This window comes from Leguminivora glycinivorella, chromosome 11, assembly GCF_023078275.1.
Source record: "Leguminivora glycinivorella isolate SPB_JAAS2020 chromosome 11, LegGlyc_1.1, whole genome shotgun sequence".
Taxonomy (NCBI): Eukaryota; Metazoa; Arthropoda; class Insecta; order Lepidoptera; family Tortricidae; genus Leguminivora; species Leguminivora glycinivorella.
Genome location: NC_062981.1, coordinates 10,129,331 through 10,156,880, shown reverse-complemented (window position 1 = coordinate 10,156,880; position 27,550 = coordinate 10,129,331). Strand labels below are relative to the sequence as shown.

Here is a 27,550-nt window from a genome sequence, read left to right as displayed (position 1 = left end):
CATGCAACGACTTCTAAGGATAGTCTTGAAAAGTAGAATGCAGAGATAAACAAACGACACTAATATTCAGATATTATTGAAGGTGATACCTACAGTTTATTTCAGCAATTCCCGTCAACTTTGTACAATGCCACGTCAGCAAATTTTAATTGATCATTTTGTTACCAACATTTAGTAATATAATTCACTAATATTCAGATAATTATTGAAAATATAGATACTAGAGAACCTTAATGACGTAAAACTTAATAAAATCTCAATTCATCAACAAAATCTTGGTAACAAAAAAGGAATTTAAAAACAAATTGAAATTTTCCCTTAATTTTTGTACAAAGTTGACGGGAATTGCTGATTTTCTTTTTCCTATGATGCTTCATTGAAATCGGACGGTTTTGCAAAATTTCTGCTTATCAATGGAATAAATTTCCTGCTGATCATAATAACGACGATAATTTTGAGTATGCACTAGTAAGTGAATTCAATTTGTGATTGATTTAGATCACCGGAAAGATACAAAAGTGATGAAAGTTAGGTATTAATTGACTGTCCGAGGCACAACGTTCCTCATTATTGCTATCAAAAGGAAAGCAGATTCAACTACCAAACTATCAGGACCTACATTGGCTTAGAATTTCTTAATTTTGCCTAAGTGAATTGTTTTTGACTAAGTACCTCGTGATCATTTCGAAGCAGCTTAAAGATATCATTAAATACTGTCACAACACTTTTCCATGACACCGCCATTCTGATTTACGCTTATCAAGAGTAAAACGATATTATTTAAGAAAGTGAAAAGTGACTAAAATTATAAATTATAAAGAACACATTGTACTGTAATAGGATACTAAAGAGTATAGTGATGTTATACATCACAGTTTAGTCTAATGATCGGGACCGTTTTAATAAAACAGATTTTACTTACATCGGTGCGTCCACTTATGTCAAATAATATCTTTAATTTTACTTTATTATCAAATTCTTCTGTTTTATTAAAACCGCCCAGTGCAGCTACAACGTCACAAATAGTTTGTGATAAAGATAATTATCTAGTGTATGCTAGTGTTATTCGAGCTGTTTGTACATGTCCTCTATCTGGGGTTTGAAGTAGTTTCTGATTTCTGGCCTCTTCGCCTTCATCGTGGGGGTCAGTAGGCCGTTCTGCACTGAGAATGGGTCGGGGTGCAGGTAGATGTCCTTTATCTGTAACAAAAATATTTAAAAAGTTTAGGTACTAAAGTGTACATAATGTTGGTTCTCCCTGGCACACGGTTCTACCGTTCAGTGTAGAAAATAAAAACGAAAGGAGTCTTATCCACCACCCAGAATCTCCCCGACAACAAATTGTAAACGTTATCGAGAGTCAAGACATTATGCTGGTTTAGTTGGTACACTGGTTGGTACCTATACCTACAACAGCGTTGTGGCTCCTTACAAAAGTGACCATGTCGGGTCTTCGAGATTCTAGTCAACACTGTCAACAGACAAGGTCTGGGATCCCTTAAGATAAGTTATTGAGCTGATTAGAGTGATTAGACTTATAGCTTAAAGTATGCTGCGTGTTCCTGCTTCAGTATTAAATTCATAAAAATTGAGTCCAATCAGCCATTTGATGGCCTCGTCGCTAAGGGTGATCAGGTCTTCTGGAGGTCCATTAGCATAGTTCCATTTTAACTTATGAATGTTACTGTTTTTTTTTGCCATACGATTAAATTAACCTACTCGAAGATCTCGAGGCGTTGTGGCCCCACTGCAGCATGTCTTCGAGGATCATCTTCTTGACGGTGGGGTTCTCGCACAGCGCCGAGAATATACATTTGACGTCCAGTAGCAACCGCTTGTCAAATGATTACATCTCGACAGAACGCGTCATCAGTACTGACCTGTTCGAAAGCCTTGAGCGAGGCATTCCGGCCCCACTGCAGCATGTCTACGAGGATCATCTTCTTGGCGGTGGGGTTCTCTCACAGCACCGAGAATATACCATTGATGTCCAGTAACAACCACTTGTCAAATGATTCAATCTCGACAGAACGAGTCATCAGTACTGACCTGCTCGAAAGTCTTGAGCGAGGCATTCCGGCCCCACTACAGGATGTCTTCCAGAATCATCTTCTTGAAGGTGGGGTTCTCGCATAGCGCAGAGAAGGTACCTTTCATGCCGCACTCCACTATCACACGCTTGTCTACATCTACACAATATCCACAGAAGATACCATCAGTACTGACCTGCTCGAAAGTCTTGAGCGAGGCATTCCGGCCCCACTACAGCATGCCCACCAGAATCATCTTCTTGACGGTGGGATTCTCGCATAGGTCAGAGAAGGTACCTTTGATGCCGCACTCCATTATCACATCTACACAATATGCACAGAAGATACCATCAGTACTGACCTGTTCGAAAGTCTTGAGCGAGGCATTCCGGCCCCACTACAGCATGTCCTCCAGAATCATCTTCTTGACGACTAGAGTTTGCATTATCCGACGGATTTTTAATATTCGAATAATTCGGATAATACAATTTTTATTATTCGAATATTCGAATAATTCGGATAATTTCGGATAATTTATTAAATGGAACAAAATTAATGTTACAGGTGCGTATAAGCGTGGAATTGATAACGGCTGAGATAGATGAGCGCCATAATGCGAAATTTACCTACATTTTTATTTATTTTTTGCGTAAATCAGCAAACTGTAGAAATTAAAACACACCTAGCTCTCTATCTTTAGTTCTATGACTAGAATCTTGCAATCAGATAGTGAGCTGTCGATATAAGACAGTTAGTAGTAGTGATTATAGTTAGGTGTTAGGTATAACGAGAAGTTTTTCTGACAACACCTTTACCTTGGAAATGGATGGTAGAGAGGATGGCTTGTGTAGAGTGGAACGTGAGACAACATCATTGGATATGATGATGGTTATAGGCGATACAGCGTTGTCATATTATCCGTTCCGATATCGGATATAGGAAGGATGTCAAAGGCAAAAATCAAAGATGGCGCCCTGAATGATTTCGAGAATGTATAGGAGTCGGTCCTTCGCTCGATCGGATCGGATACTCATCTTATCTTAAATCTGCGGGGCCCTTCCGGATACACTTCGACCCATCGGGATCTTTTGTGCAATTACCCCCTTAGATCTTAAGATCCTTCAGCTATTCAGGAGCTTCTCGACCATCTCCACGTATCGGATGATGAGGCTCATGGGTAGCTCTCTGATGTCCTTTGGTACTAGGTAGCCTGCTCCAAAGTTCTTCATTCTTTGTCTGGCGAGGGCGTGACATTCACACATTAGATGTCTGACGGTCTCTTCCTCTTCGCCGCACATGCGACAATCTGTGTAGTCAGCGTGTCCCATCTTGGCCAACATTACTTTGATCCCGTAATGGCCTGTGAACACCCCCGTTATAATTTGGAGTTGTCTTTTGCCTAGCTTTCCTAGCTTTTTGCTCCATCCAGATTCTACCCTCCGCATAAAGAGCTTTGAATGCTTCAGACTTACCAGGGCATCCCACTCTTTTTGGTGATTAGCCTTTGTATGGTCCTTCATAGCCGTTTTAATGGTTCCTTGTGACGTTGTCTTCAGACCTGGCCTTGGCAAGTTCATCAGCATTTTCATTGCCAATGAAGCCATCGTGCCCAGGTATCCATACCAGTTGCACCTTGTTTTGCCTTCCAAGCTTGTTAAGAGCTTGGATGCCGTTTAATACCAGTCAAGAGTCACCTCTGGGCGAGGTGAAGGCTTTGAGTGCCGCCTGACTGTCGCTGAGTATATAGATATTCTTTCCTTGGGTTTGTCTAACTATATTCTTATGTACACAGGTAATTATTGCGTATGTCTCGGCTTAAAAGACAGTGGCATAATTGCCCATGCTGATACTACCACTGTAGTCACTAGTCATTTGCATAAATGCCTACGCCCGTACCAGATGCCATCTTGGACCGGATCGGATACTTAATATAAAAAGTTGAAAACTCTTTTCGTAGGCTCTAAACAAAAGCGTCCTGGTTAGGGTCTTAGAACAGGAATGAGCAACTGAGCATAGGTACTCGTTCAAAACAGAATAACCAAAAAAAGAGAAGACCAATTAGTCGAAGACACTTCCTATCCAGGTGTGGATCATTTTAGACCTTAGTTGCACAGTGGCTGGTACCAAAGTACCAATGGAAGAGGAGAGGTGATAAATAAGTAAGTAAGTAAATTCTTTATTGTACCACCAACATAAAATATACAAGACATAAAATTTAAAAAAATGAAGAAGGAGGAGGTACAAAGGCGAACTTATTTAAATATTCAAATCCAAAACGCCTCAAATTGCTCGGCAGCAATTTGATGGGTTTTAGTTTCCAAGCTGATCAGTAGATCGACTAAGATTTCAAAGTATAAGTAGTAATTAGACCGATTTTTGTGTATGAATGTAACTAAGGACTTAAAAGGAAAATGCCTTATATTTCTTAGTGAAGTGGAGGGAATTCTGGCGTACTAAATTGCCATGGAACTGATAACAGCTAAATTCGGAGTGAGGCGCTAAATTTCAATTTCAAAAAAACAAGGGACCAGGAAATCTAGGTATAAATCTCCCTTATTAAGTACGGTTTTACAGATAACTTCACGTTAGCTATTAGCAGTAATGAAAGTAGGTTGGGGTAACGTTTTCATATTAAAAAATAATACTTGAACGTTTTTCTGTTTTTTTTAATCATCCAATTAATCGAATATTTGATAAGAACTGAGTGCGTGGGGTGAGGCATTCTGCTTACTTCTTGTCCACGAATGCTTTCTTTGTTTTGTAAATATTAGTTTGATTTTGAAGATAAATAGGTGTTAACTTGTTAGCAATAACATTGTCCGTATTAAGAATTGATCGAAATCGGTTTCAGTGACGTCTATCTATTAAATATATTACTTATAAATAAAAAATAATGTTTATAGAAATTATCCGTTTATCCGGATAATTTCACTTGGATTATTCGAATATTTTCGGATAAAAATATTGGCGGATATTCGAATAATTCGGATATTCGAATATCCGGATTGCAAACCCTACTATCTACACAATATCCACAGAAAATACAATCAGTACTGACCTGTTCGAAAGTCTTGAGCGAGGCATTCCGGCCCCACTGCAGCATGTCTTCGAGGATCATCTTCTTAACGGTGGGGTTCTCGCACAGCGCGGAGAAGGTGCCCTTGATGCCGCGCTCCAGCGCCCAGCACTTCACCACGTCTACATCTGGCACCACGATCGCCACTATGCACGACTGGAAATACGAGAAGGCATTATTATTTCCACATTAATGCCAGTTTAAAAGACCAAGAGCTCGATTTCAACACCACCACAGCCCTTAGCATCTATGTCTAAAAATAGCGCGTTGCATGAATAATAAGTTAGTATCATTTCACAGAATTGGTCTTTAGGACCCAGAAATAGATTTAAGAAGTGGAGCCATCTAGATTTTTTGATACCATTTTGAGCGGGTAATACCATCAAACATCTGGGTGGCTCCAGTTATCAAATACATCTTAGGAACACAAAGATTAAATTACACCAAAGGAAATCAGTTCATTCGTCTTTTGAGCTTATATACTTGGGAAAAGATCTTTAAGGGAAGGATTAGATTTAGCCAGGGGTTAAACCTAAAGTTGCAGATGCCATATCTCTTTACCTTTAGCAGATTTAGTTATACACGTGTCAAACCTCTGAGACTTACAGATACTTACTCTGAGACTGGGACTTACTGATATTGACATTGATAAAAATAATTTAACGTTTAATAAGAAGAAATACAAATTAGGTACCTTCAATGATTCTCCGTGAACAAATATTTGTTCGACATATTGACTTCTTATGTAAATATTTTCTATTTTCTCAGGAACTATGTATTCGCCTTGTGACAGTTTGAAAATGTGTTTTCTCCTGTCGATGATTTTCAAGGTGCCGTTCTGAAAAAGAAACAGAAAAAATATAATCAATTAATAAATGGAGTTCAGGGTGTTAAAATTTAGAAGTGCTGGAAGCAGGCGACCTGGTGTGAAATGTCAATTTCAGCAGGGGCCCATTTCTCGAAGCTATAAGTTACAATTTACAAGTGGTAGTCAATGTCTAATATAACAAATTGGAAAGAAACTTCCGCTTGTAACTTGTAACTTTCAGTTTTGAGAAATAGGCCACATGTCGTTCAGGTTATTATTCTAATTTCTCGAAAAGTCGTGAGCAGTACCGGAAATAGAAGACCTGGAAATAAGTTGAATGTCTACATTAACATAAGCATATTGTATGTAAGTCGCCGCCGTGAGCAAGCCCTTGAAAACATCGGCGCCCTGCAGGCCTGCATGCATAAGTGACTCCAGCTCGAGTCTGGATGTCATACAAAGTGGAGTAACTCACCGGCAGCCACTTGCCGATGTCTCCGGTGTGGTGCCAGCCGTCTTGGTCGATGACCTCGCCGGTCTTCTCGGGCTCCTTGAAATATCCCTTGAACGCGTTGATCCGCACGCACAGTGACTCCACCTCGATAGTATCCTCGAGCTGGTTTCCCTAAAGAGTGGAATAACTCACCGGCAGCCACTTGCCGATGTCTCCGGTGTGGTGCCAGCCGTCTTGGTCGATGACCTCGCCGGTCTTCTCGGGCTCCTTGAAGTATCCCTTGAACGCGTTGATCCGCACGCACAGTGACTCCACCTTGATAGTATCCTCCAGCTAGTTTCCCTAAAGAGTGGAGTAACTCACCGGCAGCCACTTGCCGATGTCTCCGGTGTGGTGCCAGCCGTCTTGGTCGATGACCTCGCCGGTCTTCTCGGGCTCCTTGAAGTATCCCTTGAACGCGTTGATCCGCACGCACAGTGACTCCACCTCGATAGTATCCTCCAGCTGGTTTCCCTAAAGAGTGGAGTAACTCACCGGCAGCCACTTGCCGATGTCTCCGGTGTGGTGCCAGCCGTCTTGGTCGATGACCTCGCCGGTCTTCTCGGGCTCCTTGAAGTATCCCTTGAACGCGTTGATCCGCACGCACAGTGACTCCACCTCGATAGTATCCTCCAGCTGGTTTCCCTAAAGAGTGGAGTAACTCACCGGCAGCCACTTGCCGATGTCTCCGGTGTGGTGCCAGCCGTCTTGGTCGATGACCTCGCCGGTCTTCTCGGGCTCCTTGAAGTAGCCCTTGAACACGTTGGCGCCCTGCACGCACACCTCGCCGTGTCCCTGCGCCGCGTAGTACTCCATTTCGGGCACGTCCACAAGCTGCAAACGATACAATGATTAGTATATATCGCCACGTGAGACCGTTTTTTGATGAAAAAGTAGCATTCGAGGAAAGCGGGATCCAGGAATGATACAAAATTCAAATAGAAAATGACAAATACAAAAAAGATAGTTAAGTAAAGTATCATGTCGGTAAAAAGATATGATCTCTAATTGTATTGTAGCCGCAACTTCCTTTTGCAGGTTTATGATTCTGGCGACCGTTCTCTTATGGTTTGAGAGTTAACGTTCCTTTGGCGAAATGACGGCGAGAAAAGCCGATGCAAAGCTTGAAGCGAAGCGACGCTACAATTTCTCGCCGGCATTTCGCCAAAGGCATGTTATTGTAATTGTTCATATTCACTATCGCCAATACCAAAGATTAAGACAGTTTGTTATAATAAGAACAGCCAGAGAGATTCAAAAGGGCTTTCGAATTTCTGGTGAACTCGAACGTAATCATAAAATGGACCCTTGATTCCCGTATTATCGTTCTAGCTACAGAAACCACTTTGAAACCTTACGCATTGTAATCTGGCTTACCTTCACTTTGTTACAAGCGACGGGAGGCCCGACGTGTTCAGGCACGTGATCGCCCTGAACAGTTAGAGTCACTGGCGCAGTGCATTCCGTCTGACCGTAGCCTTCCACGATCTGAAAAAACAAATCATATTACAAAATCAAATACTTATACAAATGCCCTTCGAGGATTCCGAGCTCCGTTCCGATAGATGTCTTCGGCTTATGCGGTTAACGTCAGAATTTCAGAATATCAGAATAACCCCTACAAGATGGAGCATTACCCCCATATTCGTAAACGGTACACTAAAGTTATCAAGTCGATAAAGTTCGTTTGTCTCTTTGCCTTGCTTGAGTCATTTACCTATGTACGAGAACATTGAATTATGTCCATTCAAAATTTAATAATACAATAAAGATAGTTCCATCTATTTTTCAACTACTTGGCAGTAGCATTTTGTTCTGGAACTGAACAACAAAGAGAGCTATAAAAATTCTTATGTAGTATAGTAACTATTTCACAGCATGTATCATGAGAGACATTTATAGATACTACGCTACGCCATTACGAATTAAAAGCAATGCTTTCAAAGTCAAGTAGCTTCGCTAGGTTTCAAGATCAGAGTAAAGCCGGTATATATTTATTGCCAGTATATCTATTCTTAGATAAGTAGATATTACTCGTGATTCAAAATATTATGACTGCAAAGATATTCCGGATATACAGAAGTAATGTTTATTTTAGAATCTTCATGACCACTGGCGTTGAGAGCTTTGGAACATTTCCTTAATATAAGCCACATGACCTTTATAATGTATATTTACTCAATTATAAGTATGTCATAAAAAAATAATATTGATTTAAAATATGACCCGTAATAACCTAGGTACCGTCTGATAATATAATATTAAGTACCCTCAGTGATGATAGTCACAATAATTTACGAAGGTCTAAAGCATGATCTAAACTGTACACAAGACCACAATGATTTTTTTTTGTTAATATGTCTTTTTATATAAATCTCAATCATATTACAATTTAGGACTTTAATAATGAAAAGATGAGAACGAATAGTGGAGCCATGTCTTTTAAGTATGTAATGGTAGGTTACCACCTACACGTTAGATACCTACACGTTGTATTCTTGACAGAGAGCCAGTGGGTTGTGGTGGAAGTGGCATTTTATACTGTCTGACGTTAATGTGTAATAGTTATTTGTTATACAAGGGGGCAAAGTTGTATTTTAACGCCGAGTGTGGAATTGAAAAACGAGTAAGAGAAAGGATTCTATAGTTGAACCACGAGCGAAGCGAGTGGTTCGAGAATAGAATCCTGAACTTGCGAGTTTTTTAACACACGAGAATAAAATACATTTGCACCCGAGTGTAACACAAAACTTTTCCCCTCACTATAGCGAGGAAACTACAACGCAAAAAAATGCGTTTATCACTGCTTCCAGTAGTTCCACAGGTGGTAAATCATCTTAATTACTAGATTCACCTACTTTTATCAATTTTAAAGCAGTTAATTTGACTTTATTCAAGGTCAAATTACTTTACCCACTAGTGGATAAAATGCGTTTTTACCCGCTGGTATTAAAGGACAAAACACGTGTTTCCGAGCTAGTGAGGGGAAAAATTATTAAACAACAGACGTATTGTAACAAGAAGCTGTCAGATGATGAATTAAAACCGACGTTAATGTAGGTATAAAAATATCACAGCAGGCGGATTGCTTCAAACTTTTGAAGTGTACATAACAACATAACATAACAATATTCAATACAAACGTATCGTGATGTCGCGATAAAGACGCTTGTGGAAAGCAGTTCGATTACTGTTAGAGATGGGTCGTGGGTAAATACCCAATCTACCCACCCAGGTATTTACCCGGTAAATACCTATCTACCCGGTATTTACCCGTATCTACCCAAATTGACGGGTAGATTCATTTCATGTTGCACATGCTGATTTGTGTTAAAATGGAGATAAATACTAAGTTAGTCATTGTAATTATTATACACAATTCAAAACGAAACTGTTCAGTCAAATATACAATAAAGATTCGGAAGTTTTAATGTACATTTTTAAAAATAATTAAAAAAAATATGTTTTACGTGTGCTTTTTAGATTGCATTAAATAGATACGATAAAGATAAAGTTCCTAGTACTGGTTGGAGGGGGTTATGGTGGGGTTAGGGGGGGTAAAATGTATTTTTTTCATATTTCATGGAAACTATCATGAATATCTAAAAGTTTTGTATGTACGAACTAAAGTAGACACAATTTCCTACAAAAAGTTTATATACATTTTTGTCATAAAACATACTATGTATGAGTTATGAGCTTCAAAAAGAGATTTTTAAAATATTTTTATTCACATATTTTCATTTACAGTTTTAATTTATCAGACTTATAATTTATATTAAAAGCATTTTAAATTATTTCCGTGTGTCAGAGAATGATATTACACCATTTTTATAGTTGGAAAGATACACTAAAATCACATTTTATCTCATAGCAACCTATTCGTTCTCAATTTAAATAAACATTATGTGTACAATTACAAAGACTGACTTAAATTAATCTATTTTAGCCCAAAACACCATTTAAAACGTCAAATTTGGAAGAAAAATGAAAATACCCGCGTATTTACCCGCGGGTAGGTAAATATCGGGTATTTATCCGGTTAATACCCACCGTCGGGTATTTACCCGGGTAGTTACCCATCTCTAATTACTGTGTCTTTAAAACTTTGTGGGTATTTATCTACATACTTAGTATCGGTGGGTGGGTTTTCAAGGTTCAGCAATCAGCAGTTTTCTTGATTTTTTCTACATTAAGGACAGGTAGGAATATTTCGTTGAGACATCATCATTTGCGAAGTTGCGGTCTTCAGGGCCAGCTGTTTAGATTCGAAGTTGCGGTCTTCAGAGCCAGCTGTTTAGACTATCTGACGGATAGCTACCCGTTAGCGAGTAACACGATGGGAAGAATGAGTTAGATGTCGATAATTACCAGGCAGCCCAGAGCGCAGCGCGCGAAGGTGAGCACGTTGCCGGCGAGCGGCGCGGAGCCCACCACCATGATGCGCAGGCGCCCGCCCATGCCCTCGCGCACCTTGCGGAACACCAGCTTGTCCCAGATCGAGTCGCCGCGGATTATGCCCCTGGGGACAAAGAAAGACAATCAGCATTGCTCTGGACACTGACAGTAGTTTCATTTATGTATAATGACATCGGGCTTGGAGATCGTGGGCCAATAAGCAGTTGAGGAGTTGCAGCACCGCCGTGGGTGTCATAAAGGATTCAGTCTGTTCCACCCCTTCAACTCTCATTTCTACGTAGGCCAAATTGATTTTCTTGATCTTCGAGCTAAAGATTTACAAGTGGGAGTCAATGTCTAATATGACTGGAGGTCTGTTGTCTCCACGTGTAATTACTACTCCTTCTACCATGTCTAAAATATTCAAAGACTATAATCACCTCTTCAATTCTGATTCCTTCGCAGATAACGCCATGTTGAAGAGCATCTTCTTGATTTTGGAGCTGGAAATCTCCGACTGGGCCTTGTCGTACAGACGGTTGAGCAGGCGTGGTACAGCGGGCATCATAGTAGGCTTCAGGCACTGTAAGTCGTCGGCCAGCCGCCTGATGTCGCCACTGTAGAAGCCAACTGCTCCTCCTACCATGTATAGAGCATTCTGAAACGAGACGGACATACATGAAATATGTTTAATCTGCATTCGTTTTGGTACCAGTCATTTCCACACTATTTGGCTTCCTTACTCTAACCAGTAGTGGTTACAGCAGTGGTGGCAGTGGTGGTGGTTAGAGAGTAGTCTCTACTATATTGTCTTAGAGTACACGTCATCGTTTTAAGTATTATTTCTGATCTCTAATTAATGAAAGCTTTTTTTAGCCAAAATGCATTCAAGCGCTCTTGGAAAAATAAGCTTGATGCAAGAAATTTATCAAATGTTTTAAAAATAACAAATAAAGTGTCATCACTCTTTGATCTTTCCTTTTCCATATCGACTCGCTCCCTATAATTTCTTAAAAGAAATAATTAAAAACTTAAGATTTAATTAAGGGTGCATGCTTTCGTTATACGTCTGCGTTCAAGGTAGGAACATTTCTCAACATAGTTTCTAATAAATGTTTAATGATTAGTAACCACTAATGATTAATAAACACTAATTAGATGACAGCTTAATGTAAACCTTGGAAAGCAAATATTGAGAAACTGCCAAGAGTCACGGTTACGGTTCATACGATTACGTGAACTTGAACAATGATAGGTATTTATTTATAGCACTACGCGTTCGCCCATTCGCAATTGCATGCACGATGATTGACAAGCATTTGCAGGGTAATTTTCCTCTCAACGGTTTTGAGAACTTCTCTAATGGTCAAATGCCAGATAGTCGAGTGTTTAATGGACACATTAAGCCTTCCCGGCTTCAGTTCAGACTAGTTCCCCAAAGACCGGCTCTGAAGGAACTCATCATGTCACTACTGCCTCTCTTCCAATTTCCTTAGACGGACTCACTATGCACTTGGTAGAACAATCCCTAAGAAGGTGCCTTTAAAAACAGTCATAGCAACGACTCACCTCACAGCATCGCTGAAGCATATGCGCTAGCGGCAGGAAGATCATGACGAAAGATGGTCTTTGTGTGCTTTGCAAGCTGCATGTGCATGGTGACCCTGCACGTGGAAGCTACCACGTTCTCGATGGTTGTTAGTCTCGATGTCTTAGGACATTCCAACTATCTAAGTAATGACTCACCTCACAGCATCGCTCCAGCATATGCGCTAACGGCAGGAAGGAGATCATGACGTCTGTCTTGGCGGGCCGGTGCTCGCCAAGTTGCATGATGACACTGCACATGGACGCTACCACGTTCTCGTGAGTAAGCATCACACCCTTGGGCATGCCCGTTGTTCCAGACGTGTAGCAAATCGTGCAGAGGCTCTCGGGTTTCGGTGGCTGAAAATATATTATTTATGGTCAAATTAAGTTTTATCTGTCCCCCTGTTACATAATTATAAACCTGGATTTCTACTAAATCCGTGTTAAATTCTCGGACAAGAGTCACATATGGTTCGATAAAGTTCAAAAAGATTTCTTCGAAACTGTATCTAAGCAGTTTCTAACAAACGATTTAAACTATTTACATTACAAAATATTGTCTCGGTTGGTTTCTAGGAATGCCAATCCATTGTTAGTTCTCCAGTGAAGAAATGCAGAATTGAATATTTCATTTCTTTTTCTGTCTGGGAATGTACGACTAGACACAAGATTCTTAAATCCACAGCTAACTGCGAGAAGCTTAGATTGTTCGAATCCGAAGATATTCTTTGTATGATGTTTACGATATTTATAGTTTTTATAGCACACAATAGGTCAATAAAAATATTTTTGAAGCATTTAAAATACCATCAGCCTGTAACTAGATACAGAATATTATAAATATCAAATCAACCTATACCTATACAAATAAGTCCAATTAAACTTAGGTATACCTACCTACGTACTTGTGTTCTGATAATTTTGGGCGAGATCAAACGCTTATCCAAAAAGTTTTAATAGCCAAACATGTGATCAGATCATCAGAATATTGTCAATCGTTGTATATTATTATTGTTCAGGTTCGCTTTCTTCTAAAGCTGAACTCCGAGTTTTTTTTTTAATGGTAAATTTGTAACTCACGACACACGGGTGATCCTTCTGCGCCCCCTGGAACTCAACATCGCTGAACTTGATGATCTCCACGCCGCGACTCTTGGCGCGCTGGTGCGTGGAGGGGGACACCTCCTTGATGGTGATCAGCTTCCGCAGGCACCGCGGCGCCTGGTCGAGCAGCAGGTTCGCTTTCTTGTCGTCCTCGCACACGACGAGGGACATGTCAGCTAGAAACGAACAAATATTATTGCTGTAGACAAAATTGGAAACATATATTTTCAGATTTTTGCTTACTGTTTTTACATTTAATTGATTGTCTTTCATAGGGCTTTTCTCGGTAGCACCTACCTTTGTTTTGGAGCCGAATCCATCTGAAGGAAACTAAATAATTAATGAGCTGGAAGAAAACTACCACGATACGTTTCGCCATTTATTCCTAGAGTGCCATACAGAAGAACATAACAATCAATAAGAAAACATAAATTTAAATATTTTGACATTTAACTTGACCACAAACACTAAAAGAGTTCGTAACATTCTCCCACCTTTTGGGGCAGAGGCCCAAAACTCTTCCTTATATTGTGTCTGATGGCACTTCAAGTGGGTACAAACGTTGAACTGCTCGTGTATACTCTCCATCAGCAGTGCGTACCTTGGCTACTCTTATGTAACCGTCAGCACCAGCAAAGGTTTCTACAATCCTCCCTAAAGGCCACTTAATACGCTTAGAGTCTGTCTCTATTAAAACTACATCACCTACCCTTAAATGAGAGTCCCTCTCCTTGCCCTTCTGGATGAGCATCCCGATGTACTCGTTCCTGAACCTTTCTCGTAGATCTTCCCTCAACTTATGAAGATACCTGAGGCGCCTGTTGAGTGAGTCATGATCGAGCTGGTCTAAGTCCGGCATCTCGCTCGAAGGAAGCCCTTGTGTGAAGCACGCGGGAGTGATGGGTTTTAGCTTATCGGAGTTGTCCGCGACGTAGGTTAAAGGTCTTGAATTGATCAAAGCCTCACAATCGTGCATCAAAGTCATCAGCTCTTCGTATGCTAATATCTTCTGGCCTAAGTTTCGTCTAAGGAGGTCTTTGAGAGAACGAGCAATTTAACGTATTAAACGCTCCCAAATTATCCATACCTCCCCTCCCGACCGCAGAAAAAGAAGACCGGCTAGGTTTATACTTGTCAATTCGAAGGCGGTAGCCGGTTATATTCTGTCATGAGGTAAAGGTGGTGGTAAAGCAATATCAACATGCTGTAATATCTACGTAATAGCTTCTCGCTTATCTACGTTTAATTGAGAGTTAGGCCATTCACTTTCTTTTGCTTTTAGCCAGGCAGGTCCCTCCCACCATTTGTTTTTCAGCAGTTGTTTGGCGTTGCAGCCTCTAGATGGTAAGTCGGCAGGGTCCATTATGCCTGGTAAGTGACGCCAATCTTCCACGTTTGTATGTCGTCGGATTTCTTTAACCAATCTTCGAAGACAGGTGCATAGCTATCAAGCTTTTCTAGCTTCTGCGTTGTTGACATCAGTCTCTTTTCAGCTAAATGTTTGTCATCAAGGAGTTCTCCAAGATTTGGTTTCCACGGTAAGTCAACTTCGTACCGTCCTTCGTCATTAATCTTGATCGAGTCTCTAAACTGATCCATTATGACTGTATCTGTCTTCGCCTTATTCGCAACTTCCGCTGGATCTCGTATTCCAAGAGTTTCTAAGTCCCAAAGCTCTGATATCTGCAAATTATTCACCAATACTACGTTCGTCAAGACACTGCATGCGTTTGTAATAATGGGTCCAACCGAATTTGGTTTTAATCGCAACGAGGTTATTGTTCAGTTCCAGAAAACTTTTAGTGAGCAAGGCGCCTGCGTGATCCGCGCCGATCAGTAGCCCGATGTCGGGTGCGGCCGCGTCGCCTACGTCGCTCAAAGTGATGTTATTCCTTTGCAACTCTTTGAACATCTCGTGATTTATATTTAAACGAGGAACATACCCACAGAGCGTTGACTTCCCTCGCGCGGTCATTGTACATTGAAACTTTTTATCAAGGCTTCCTAAAGTAATCGCGTATGTATGAAACAGTTCCTTTTCAGTTTCTATTCCTCCAAAAAGGCAATTTGACACGATTTCGTTACCGATAGGTTTCAAGCCTAAGCTTTCAATAATGTCGCGACGTAAGTATGTCTTCTGCGCTCCCGAGTCGATAAAACATCGTACCTGTATACATTTATTATCGCTGACAATATTTGCCATAAACGTTTGCAACAGTGTGGTACTAGCCTTATATTGAGTTACGTTGTTACTTAAGTTTGACGTTCCAACATTCGAATTTTTCACGTTTTCAATTTGACTTGACGTTTTAATGTCAGGGCACATCAATACAGAATGACGTTTGGAGCAGAAAAGGCATTTTGTAAAATTCTTGCATTTTTTCGCATTATGTCCCGGTTTCAAACAAATTAGGCATGCTCCTTTTTTATTTAACACTTCCTTCCTAGCCTCATACGACATTTTATTAGCCTTGTAGCACTCGAAGCTGCTATGTGATGCCTTTTCACACCAAACGCAACAAATTTTCTTACCTGCGTCTTCCGTGGACACAAAGCATGCCGCGGTAGGTTGTTGAGTAGGAATGCTATGCAAACTGTCACCCGATGCTATCCCGCTGCGCGCGAGCTGGATCCGCTCCTCCGACTCGACTTCGCGTTTCAGGAACTTCATAAGCCGGTTCAGATGATCGTCGCCTTTCTCCTCGGTTGCATGGGATCTCTGCCATGCTCGTAAAACAGATTCGGGCAAGGCGGACTCAACTAAAGGGAAAAGTAATGCAGCATATTTATCTATAGTGACACCTAAGCTTTGCAGTGCTAATAATTGCGTATTTAATTTATCGTATAAGTGGCCTAATTTATAAGAAGTATTACCTTTTGCTTGTGCTAGTACAAGGTTAAGGAGCTCACGCACATAAATGTCAATCAACATTTCATCACGCGCAAACCTGGACTTCAGTTGCTCAATAGCCTTCTTGTAGTTAGCTCCCGAAGGCGGAAAGCTCTCGACGATCTCTCGTGCTGGAGTATCTGGAACAGTGCACTGGTAGAGGTACTGAAACTTATCTCCGTCGTCAATTGTTTCGTCGTCGTGGATTTTCTGAAATTGACACCAAAAACCAATCCAATTTTTAGAATTTCCGTCGAACTTGCGTAACTCAAATTTTGGTAGGCGAAATGTTCTTGTATGACATGCTGTACTGCATGTCGACTTCTCACAACATTGATGAGACTTATCTGTATTATTCGACACATCGCTGCCGCTAGACTTGCGAGACCTCTTCACGCGTTCATTCTTCCGGGAAACGCTGTCGTACATGACTTTTATACGCTCCCAGTCGGTTATATACTTATCGCTGGTCATGCAATCCTCGTAAATTTCGTCTTCAGTCATCTCGTCCGTTTTTAGCCACTGTTCTTTTATACGCTGGTCAACGTTGAACAGGGAATCGGCTCGAAGCTGGAGTTTATTGAAGGCCGCGGTGATATCGTCGATATTTGCCGACTCTAGAATAGCGTTAATTTCACTTTTCGCGATTGTAAAAAGCCTCCTGGCTACACTACGTTCTTTTTTTAGTATTTCCATCTTATTTAACGGTCGCCAGATGAAGGAAACTAAATAAATAATGAGCCGGTAAAGGGTCATGGCGAAACGTTTCGCCATTTATTCCTAGAGTGCCATACAGAAGAACATAACAATCAATAAGAAAACATAAATTTAAATATTTTGACATTTAACTTGACCACAAACACTAAAAGAGTTCGTAACACCATCTTTACCTACAGTTATATTCTGGTAAAATGTCTATTAGTTTTTCGATACTAAAAAACTTTAGTCAGTATCACCCGGAAAACATTCAAATTAATACTTTTATGAACATTAATTTTAAGGATTCCACATAAAACTTACTATTTTGTAAAATACTTACTCTGATTAACAATAAAGGCACATGCGTTGGCTCCTAACGTGTCGTACAGTGGCACTATGACCATTGAATAACAATAGGCAGCTTGTTCTGTCATGATCCATTCTGGACAATTTTGTGAGTATATACCTGAAAAAACATACAATTCTCATTATATGACAAAATTACAAACAAGTACTCAAACTAAGTACTCTCGAAACATTTAAATTTGTTCATAATTGATATGTCTTTACAAATGATTACACAAGACGACAAAATCTGTGGCTGTTGGCTTTATTCCAATACAGAAAAATGTCCAGAAAAATATCTCACCTATAAATGTGTTTTGTCCCGGTGTAAGACCTTGACATAAAAGTCCTGATCCGAAGTTTTTCGCTCGCAGCAGGGTCTCATTGTAGTTTTGCCACACGTAAGGCTTATTTGGACTTTCCCTCCAACCGAGGCAGTTGCCATTATCTGTTAAGTAAATTAAACAAGCTTTTAACTTAAACTGGCCATAAAACCCGTCGACTCCATTAAAGCTACAATGTTAAATATTATCGCGTACATTTATTATCCTGTTGATCTAAAAATGCATCTCAATGCAACACAGTCAAGGAATATTCCACGGACAAACCCGCTTAATTTTTTTCCGCAAAAAGGCTCGGAGGCAATAAGATAGTAAAAACATTAATGGCTCGACTACTTCAGTAGCAATACGTTTAACTGTACCCAAGCCAGTTCGCCAATGAGGTTCATGTTAGCCATATTTTGTAATAAACGTGTATTATCGTATTTATCGTTAACGAGCGGAAACGTTGGAGGGAAATGAGGTGGGCCCTAGAATTGTGCCTTGGGGCACTCCCTGCTTCGCAATTGTGAATTTTGCGGCGACGGCTGCAGGCGGTGAGTCACGACTGTGTATCTAATTGTATGTATCTAAATTATAGGCCTCGTATTCGTAAAAAGGGTAGTAAGTTTTCATTAAAGGTTTCGAAAGATAACAAATTATTAATGAAAATGACATCCAACATTGGATTAAAGTAGAAACACTCACTTGATTCTTTAACTCCTCGGCGGAAAGTTTCATACAGAGTACGTGTATCTTCGTGAAGGTAACGGAGATATCGACCATTTTTTGCTTCTTTGTAGAATTTTGACACTCGGACCATTTCTGGACCCTGAAACAAAAGAAAAAAAAGCGGTTGAAATCAAGTATTTCTCAATATTTTTAACTTTACTCTGGAATGAGTAAACTTGACGAAGAAAGTTAATAAAAAGGTCACTGGCCTGAATCCCCACGACACAGAACTAATCAGTTGTAATCTCCTTAACGCAAGTTGCAGCTGTAAACGGGTTATTTATAACCTCATTCACCTCGTCCAGCGTTGTCCATTGCAAATCTCAAACATTTTACGCTTCCATTGACCTCAAAAATGCAGCCAAACAAACTAACACAGAATGTTACACAGACTTACTAATACAACATGCAAATAACTCTCTGCTAACCCAATGACATAAAGCGTTTGGCCTGGTAACTCCGTATTTTGAGTTATAGTCTAAACTAATCTTACATGTTACGGTATATTACAAGTAGCTATACTATAACAGACAACTGAGACAATGATAAATGGAACAACGAACGGGTCAAAGTCAGTTGTGGGAAAGATATAAACGATTTTGGCAAGCTGTGCATTAGTGCATTAGATTATGAATAGTGCATTACATACTTAACAATTTCTTTATTTCTTCTAATAATTTCTTTATAGGTCGAGGTTATTCAACTGTGATCTTGACAGAACTTTGCTTACATTTCTAAATAAGCAACGCGGTTATTATTTATGTCACTAATTAGTGTATATTCGTGGAAATGTAAACATGTTTTTCTTTTAGAATTGGAAAGGAATTTGTAAACAATTATAGTTTATGTATAATATTATGTAATATCATTCTTTGAATATAATTCACGGTCACATAATTTAATTAGATAAAATAAACTTTAGGATGATTAGAAAACAATGTTTTAGGATGGTTGGCATGGCATGGTTGCATTAAACTTTGTTAAAACTGGCCTATACACTACCGATCGTAAACGTATCAAAACAAAATATTTTACTTATGTAAATATTTCAACTAATATAACAAAACCAGGAGACTGAGGAGGAAAGCGGGCCCTAGCGCTAGACCGGGAAAGCGCTAGATTGAAGAAGAAGACGAAAATAATATAAGGAAACCAGTAGTTTTAATAAAGTTAGATGAGTGTTTGAACTTACTTTTACTTTTAAGAAAATAATTACTGATGATAATATGCTACTCATAATATTGTTACGTATAAAACAACTTGATCTTGGATTTGGCGCACAAGGTTAAAAGGAAGTGGTCAACGGTTGCCAAGTTAAAAAATGTGCCGACAGTATGCCGTATTTTTAGCCGGCGCAGTGACATGTTGAAACGCCTGTGTTATTTCTGGAATCATTAGACGAACGCCACTTAAATTTATAGAGTTATAATTGAGTGAAATGACCTTGGGTACTGAAAGTGAGTTGCATCAAAGTCACTGGCATTTATTGCTCTTATAACGTGCAGATTGGACAGTTCATGTATTAGGCACTGGTCCCACCGCGAGCTAGTAAGCTATGAGCTATCGGCTATAAAAACGAACAAAAGATAGTCGCTCCCGTGCAAATGAAAGAGACACGGCGATGTTTATAGTTACTCGCCCAGCCATGAGCTATCAAAATCGCCGTGTCTATTTTATTCGCACGGCAGTGCTTATCTTTTGTTCGTTTTTATAGCCAATAGCTCATAGCTTACTAGCTCGCGATGGGACCAGTGCCTTAGGTACATCTTTTAGTCACGTCTTAGCATTATTCATCTCAGTTACACCTTCTACCTACTTGGGAATTTCGAAGTTCATAAATTTACAATAGGCTACTTGACCCTTTTTTAAAGTCTGTCTTATATGATTAAGTAGTGTCCAATCAACCGAAATAAATATTGCCATATTTTATTGTGACCTGAAAACAGCGAAAAATATTTTTCAAGTATACTTTTACGTGATCAGGCGAAAACAACACAGTCATGTTAATCTATAGACTATCTGTGCATCAGGTCATTCTATTCGAAAACAACATTTTCTGAATTTTTAAGTATGAAGGCATAAAGTTCAATATATCAGTGATTGTTTTGACATGCAGTAAGGTTCGAATTCGATGACGTCACTAGGTACGTCAATTAAAAAATTACACACATTTTTAATTGAAAATACGTAGTCATCATACACTTTTAATATTGTTTTTTTATGTCAAATACTACAGAAGACAATCATTAATTGTGCCAAATTCGATATGAGTCTAGTAGCCTATGGGTATTATTTATTTTCTCTATAATGTTCGTTTTACTATTTTGTTTTACGTACCTATTTTCGCTCTCAATTGCTCAACGCTTGACTGGAACTGGAAGAGATATAGGGATAACTTTGCCTTTGTACATTGCATAATATTTTCTTGCGAGAAAGGTGATTTTTAATCTGTGTTATAATGTACAATAAAGTGTATACTGCATTTAACATTGCCGGTGCTACATTGTGTACTTCTCGGAATATGAATAGACCACTGTCACTTCCACCTTTAAGTGGTGTTTATTACTTATTAGTATTGATTCGTGTAAAGCCCGTGGTTGACATAAAGTAGTCGTTGTTCATTGTTACAACATGTTATGTCATGGTTGGATATTGGTTATATTATATTGTCCTCATTATATCCAAGAATCGTTGGTGCATTTTCTAAGAAACCCGAATCTTGTCCAAAAAGCAAATTTTCCACTATTCACTTATTTCTAAAAAGAAACAAGAAATTCTTGAGAAGGGCATTTCTGCCGAGTTGATCTTGGCATGTAAAAATATAATCTCACAGAAATACGTGACATTGTGGACACGTTTGGCTGGAGTTCTATTTCCGCGTCGTAAGACTCGTAAGCCGCGGAGGTTGAGTGTGGACACGGCGGCCCTATGCTCCGGACATTTTTATTTGGTGTGCCCAGATTTATGGTTGAAGTTTTAATCTTAGTGGAAATTAATTGCTTGTTATAATGTTATTCGTTTTAGAATGTTGTTTTTTTAACGATGGAAGATGCTGTCATAGCAGGTTTGGTACAGCCAATACGAACCCTATGACAGTAAATCTTGTTTTTATGGAGCAACTGTCACATACAGTTTTTGTAGACATATTTCAGTTTTTTACATTATTTCTTATTTTCTCAGTATTTATTTTCCTTCTTAGGCTAGGTATTTTACAATATGCATATAAAAATAAAATATAAAAACATTTAAAAAACAATATAAAAACATATAAACATATTATAAAAAACCTTTCTTATTTTATTATTATTTAGTTTAATCGAAACGGTCGCGCGATGCATATAAGTATACGCAGATTATAAAAGTGTTGCTTTAAATAACAATTACGTTTATGGTCACCTATTTAGGCTATGAGGGTCACGTCACAACATCATCTATCAATAATCACATATCAACACATACTTATCTATCAATAAAGATATACCAATGATCATCTATAATGGTTTTGGTGCACAAAAGACCGACCTAATGTGGTCGCGATCTCGCGTACAGTAAACTTCTTCCTCGGTTGCTCATGAGTCTTACATATATTATTGAGAGAATCTCGACCGCAATGAGGTCATTATTTTATGCATCCTCTCTATTCTGCACGGTTTTCTGCAGTCCTAATAAGTGACGCCTGTGCAGATCCCTGGTCTTCTTAACAGACTAGAGTTATAGTCACTATTGCCATCATGGTGCTGCAATTAAATATCCTATCAAAAAAATAAATGTGAAATGAGAGCCAAGTTACCTACTAAGCTACCAAGTTATGAGGCATTTGACTTCAACAATTGACGCGGGAAAACTGTGAAATGTGAGTATTGGGCTAGGTGGGGACTAGATGTCTTGAGTGAGTTCGGGCACGCTAAGTAGACGCGTTTGCTCGATGTTTGGTAGACTAATATAGACTAATGGCATGATTGAATCATGGGACCTCATGTAAGGCATGAATTCACGTGTCAATTCAATTGAGACAGTAACATAATTAAATGATTGGCAAGGATTCAGATGTCACAAGACATCGCCCTGCTAGATCCATTGACGTCACCCTAACAATGCTCATGATGCATTGTTATTATTCAAATCACGATGCAATGTAAAAGATTTATTGCATTTGATACATGAATTTTTGAAACTACATTCTGCATTGTATTGACGGGTAAGTGTCACTGTATGTTTATGTGATGGTCATTTGACGCATCGACCTCTTTATTTGTTGTTTATTATAGTTAGACAGATTTGTATATCTTGCACAATCAATCGAATACGATTAAATACCTATTAATTATATACCTACAGACAGGTTTTTTAAGTACAGTCAAGTTCAAAAATATGTATCAAAAAAATCGTCTCATAAATATGGGCATATTTTTGCGTAAGATGTGTACACCCGTATTTTTACACTTGCCTGTACATTATTATTGCACGACCAGTATGTATGCAAAGAAAACTCCACGAGATTTCCAAAACCTAAGCATGCGGATAAACCCTACGTTTATAGCATCGCTATTGGCACCAAATGCAATTCTTATTTTTCAAACTAAACTAGTTATCTAGGTCTATTTACAAACTATTTATCTAGGTCTTTGGGTGGCTAAAGTTAAAAGAGAAATAAATGATGTAACAAATGAAATGATGAATGTAAATGATGTAATAAATGATGTTACACTATAATAAATTAAATGACGAAGGAGTGAATATTAGTCATATTGATATAATTAACAATATCTAGTCTAGTCGGTTTATGTAACAATTTGTCAACAGCTTGTCATTAGCGACTGCGACCATGATCTTCTGCAATATTCACTCAAATATTTATAGGAACGTGAGTATTACTCAACGGGAAACTATTCGGAAATATTTCAGCCAGGTCATGTGACTCGAGTATTGTTTAGAACATCAGACGACTGCGGGAGTAACTGGCATGTCAATGTTTATGAGATAATCGAATTAATTAACAGGCTAATTCGATTGTACACTGACACAGAATGATTTACGCAAGATTCGATCTCCACACAAACGCTTTTTTAGGGTTCCGTAGTCAACTAGGAACCCTTATAGTTTCGCCATGTCTGTCTGTCCGTCCGCCCGTCCGCGGATAATCTCAGTAACCGTTAGCACTAGAAAGCTGAAATTTGGTACCAATATGTATATCAATCACGCCAACAAAGTGCAAAAATAAAAAATGGAATTTTTTTTTTTATTAGGGTACCCCCCCTACATGTAAAGTGGGGGGCTGATATTTTTTTTCATTCCAACCCCAACGTGTGATATATTGTTGGATAGGTATTTAAAAATGAATAAGAGTTTACTAAGATCGTTTTTTATAATATTAATATTTTTGGAAATAATCGCTCCTAAAGGAAAAAAAAGTGCGTCCCCCCCCCTCTAACTTTTGAACCATATGTTTAATAAATATGAAAAAAATCACAAAAGTAGAACTTTATAAAGACTTTCTAGGAAAATTGTTTTGAACTTGATAGGTTCAGTAGTTTTTGAGAAAAATACGGAAAACTACGGAACCCTACACTGAGCGTGGCCCGACACGCTCTTGGCCGGTTTTTTACATCGACTCTGTCACTTTGTACCTACTCACAATAGGATAGTTAGTGTATGATGTATCCGATAAAAAATACATCCGTTTTAAATTGCTGGGGACTCTTACATTATATTAGTAAGTTACAGCGGGTCAAATCTCGACTGGGGGGCAATTGTAACTGTAATGGCATATAAGCCACTTTCCGTGTTTATCAGTAACACAATGGTTTACTGCGACATAACGCATATTGCTTGGTCAGCGACAACCCAAACATGTATATATAGGCACACCTTTATACAATAAATGAGATTGATTGGGATTCTTTACTATCTTCTACTCGTGTCTACACGTGTCGTGTCATTTGAATACACCTCATACCGTGAAGCTGCCCATCCTCAACAGTAACATCATATATTGTTATTACATAACTAATCCATTTTTTTCCATTATTACACTATGTTGTTGAGTTCTACATGTATGTACTGAACACGCCTACCATATATAACCGGTGGACACTCTATTTAATAATGCAAACATTGTAAAACATGGAAATAATGGACCTGTTAACTACATTTGTCCCTCAGTCGAGATTTGCCCCGCTGTACCTTATGCTGCGTTTCGGCCGCGCCAATACATGTAGGTACGAAGTATGAGAAATGCACAAGACTGATGATTAGATATCATTCTGATACAGTGAACATTCGAAATGTCTTGTAAGTCTCTGAAACACATTAACACTAATTTATGAATGAGACACGTTTATCGCTCGAAATTTTACACACAAACAACTGGATTACAGTGTGTTATATAAAATAACAAAAATAATAATGGTGTTTTAAAACGTTTTTATATTTCAGTGACCACGGGTTTCAATACATTTAATTTTCGATACGTCCCGTGACTTTCTTGGACGCTTTGCCAACGATTTAAAAATGGGCTGCTAATGATCTATGAAATATTTTTATTTGTTAAGACTTGTTTGTTACTACGAGCGTAACATTGACCCTACCATTTTTTTACAAACAATAACCCTTCATAAAATAAGAAAAGAAGACAAAGATAATTAATTATGTAAACTATTAGTTTCAGATTATTAAGTTATTTACAATTATTTTATTTACAGTGTTTAATTAAATATGCAATTAACTGGAGCATGTTTTATTTATTAGTTATATGTATAGACAATTTATATTTACGATATGTCAACTAATATTAAGCTTTTATGTACAAATGAAATAAACATAATATATGGATCTTACGACATAAGACTGCACCAAATTATTTTTATGTATTTTCCCATCACTGAGCAATCCAAAGGTTGTAAAGTCGAAGCTAACATACAATACCTAATTATTTCTATTGATATAAATAAATATGTTAGTCAAAGGTCCTATTGATTTCTAGTTCAAAGGCCAAGTCAGTTTATTTTTTTTTATTTTTAAATCTTGGCAATGTAGTTAAAATAATTATACACATTATTAATGTAATCAAAAAGTGCAGAACAATCTTATCTCATCATCACCTTGTGATTAATTTTACAAATTTGATTATTTTATTTTTCACTTTTAAGAGAAATTATAAATAATAATCAGGAATTCAAATTATCGATAGGCATGACAGCTTTATGTCATCCTTTTTCTACACTTTCGCTCTATTAGGCAAAATGTAAATGGGCCATTTTTTTCAAAGTTGTCCACCCCACTTTTTTTGGATTTGGAAATTATTATTTGCTTTCCACTCAGAATCGCGAGATCTTTCCATCCTAATATGAGAAAAAAGTGTCCCAAGGTTTTTTTCCCATTCCGTTACCATTTTCTCATACATTTTGTATGACGGTAACGGAATGGAAGGTTTGAAAAAAGTCTGGAAATCTTGGGACATTTTTTTTCTCCTATCAGGATCGAAAGAGCTTGCGATTCTGAATATGAATCGCGTAAAAAATACCCATGTTACAAAAAAGTCAGGTGGACAACTTTGAAAAAAATGGCCCAAATCATGAGAATTGAGAGGGTCGTCATTTGTTTGTTATAAATAGAGACTATAAAAATTTTCTTGATGCGTCTTCGGCATTGCGTCAAGCTCGCATGCTATTAACTTACATTGCGGACTGTAAGTTACATACAATTCAGCATACCAGTCAAATGAATAATGACGCGGGCATCGTCATTCTCTTTGCGTTATTCCGGCATTTGCCACGGCTCATAGGAGCCTTCCGCTTTGACAATCATATAACCTAATGTAATGTAATTCGCATGCGAGTTCTCGCAACGTGTACCTAAACTAAATGTCCCTTGTCCCAATGTTACAGAGCTTTGCCAACTACACGGTGAATCGGCATGAGTAGCGAGCCTAATGCCAATAACATTTATTATGATGTTTATTTATCATCTACTACATTGTAACCATCCTCTTCTAATATGATTCAATAACTCTATGTCGGTTCTATGTTTTCAGACATTTTGTCTTCTATTTGAACATAAGTCAGGCTGGTTTCGTGGTCATATAACAAAATCAATATCACTCGTAACTATAAAATCATAAGCAAATCCATTTAATATTCTTGATCAATAACTTAAACCGATTAGAACTCTAATTAACATGTTAAACTTATAATTCAAGTTTTTACCAACAAACTTACTTTACATGATTCCGATTGCTCCGCCAAGTTGATCGGAGGGCGGATGGGCATGGTCCCGATGCAACAATCGCAGCAAGCCATCCTGATCGTCTTATCACACGCAACACCAACGATATCAGGGAAACTATTACAACACTGTATTGCGCAATCAACACTGTCTTTTAAACAGAAAGCTGCTTAGTCGAGACATTTTACACTTAGCACTTCAATAAAAGTTTGAGAAATTTGAACTGTCCAGCTGAAGGTTTGGCTCTCGAGTTCGGAAATGTACTTCCTATCACTTTCGTTAGAGACTTGGGCAGGAGAGCAGCCAGCAGGGCTGTTCGTCGTACAATGAGTTAAAAATACCGCTCAAAGATGCGCTCTGCCAAGTCCACAGCGCCCGCTTGGATTAGGACAACTAGAGCTTCGATACCACAGTATGAAGGAGTTCCCTTTCGTCATCATTATATTTATAATTTAATCGGATTATTATAGAACGAGTGGCAGACATAATAGTTGTGGAGCTACAAAATATTATCTGTCATAGTCCACCATTGCTGCTAATATGTCATAGTTTATCGCGCGTGGAAATAATTTAGCAATTTGTTAGCTAATTTACCAACGATTTTTTTTTATTTAAGTTTTTTATTGAATACCTTTTGTTGGGACTATCAGGCAAAGCTTTTTGCAGCCTTTATCGGTTAAACATTGTAACCAAGAACTTATCGGATACATTTACAGTATTATTATAAAATACCTCTGGCTGCATTTTCAATGAAATTTGAAAACTAAAACTGATTAGGTGATAAATGCTTAGCAAGACAAGAAGATTATTGTACCTAATCATTTCGTCAAATTATTATTACC

The 27,550-nt window shown here is 38.5% G+C and overlaps 1 protein-coding gene across 7 annotated transcripts in view; it reads right to left on the bottom strand.

Moving 5' to 3' along the window:
- Positions 1 to 353: 353 nt before the first annotated feature.
- LOC125230837 (long-chain-fatty-acid--CoA ligase 5) overlaps positions 354 to 27,550 on the bottom strand; it is a 98,789-nt gene continuing 71,592 nt past the window's right edge. For 4 of the 7 annotated variants that reach the window (XM_048136070.1, XM_048136069.1, XM_048136067.1 and 1 more), the window contains 12 exons: positions 18,462 to 18,585; positions 17,738 to 17,881; positions 17,429 to 17,554; positions 13,476 to 13,675; positions 12,552 to 12,752; positions 11,246 to 11,463; positions 10,779 to 10,929; positions 7,785 to 7,895; positions 7,074 to 7,241; positions 5,801 to 5,944; positions 5,089 to 5,262; positions 354 to 1,200 (listed from right to left, as the gene is read on the bottom strand). In XM_048136070.1, coding sequence (XP_047992027.1) covers positions 1,063 to 1,200; positions 5,089 to 5,262; positions 5,801 to 5,944; positions 7,074 to 7,241; positions 7,785 to 7,895; positions 10,779 to 10,929; positions 11,246 to 11,463; positions 12,552 to 12,752; positions 13,476 to 13,675; positions 17,429 to 17,554; positions 17,738 to 17,881; positions 18,462 to 18,585 — 1,899 coding nt within the window. In that variant the 3' untranslated portion in view covers positions 354 to 1,062. Of the gene's footprint in view, positions 1,201 to 5,088; positions 5,263 to 5,800; positions 5,945 to 6,724; positions 6,990 to 7,073; positions 7,242 to 7,784; positions 7,896 to 10,778; positions 10,930 to 11,245; positions 11,464 to 12,551; positions 12,753 to 13,475; positions 13,676 to 17,428; positions 17,555 to 17,737; positions 17,882 to 18,461; positions 18,586 to 26,701; positions 27,040 to 27,550 lie in introns of those variants that run through there. The other 3 variants (XM_048136071.1, XM_048136073.1, XM_048136072.1) reach the window with 3 other exon arrangements.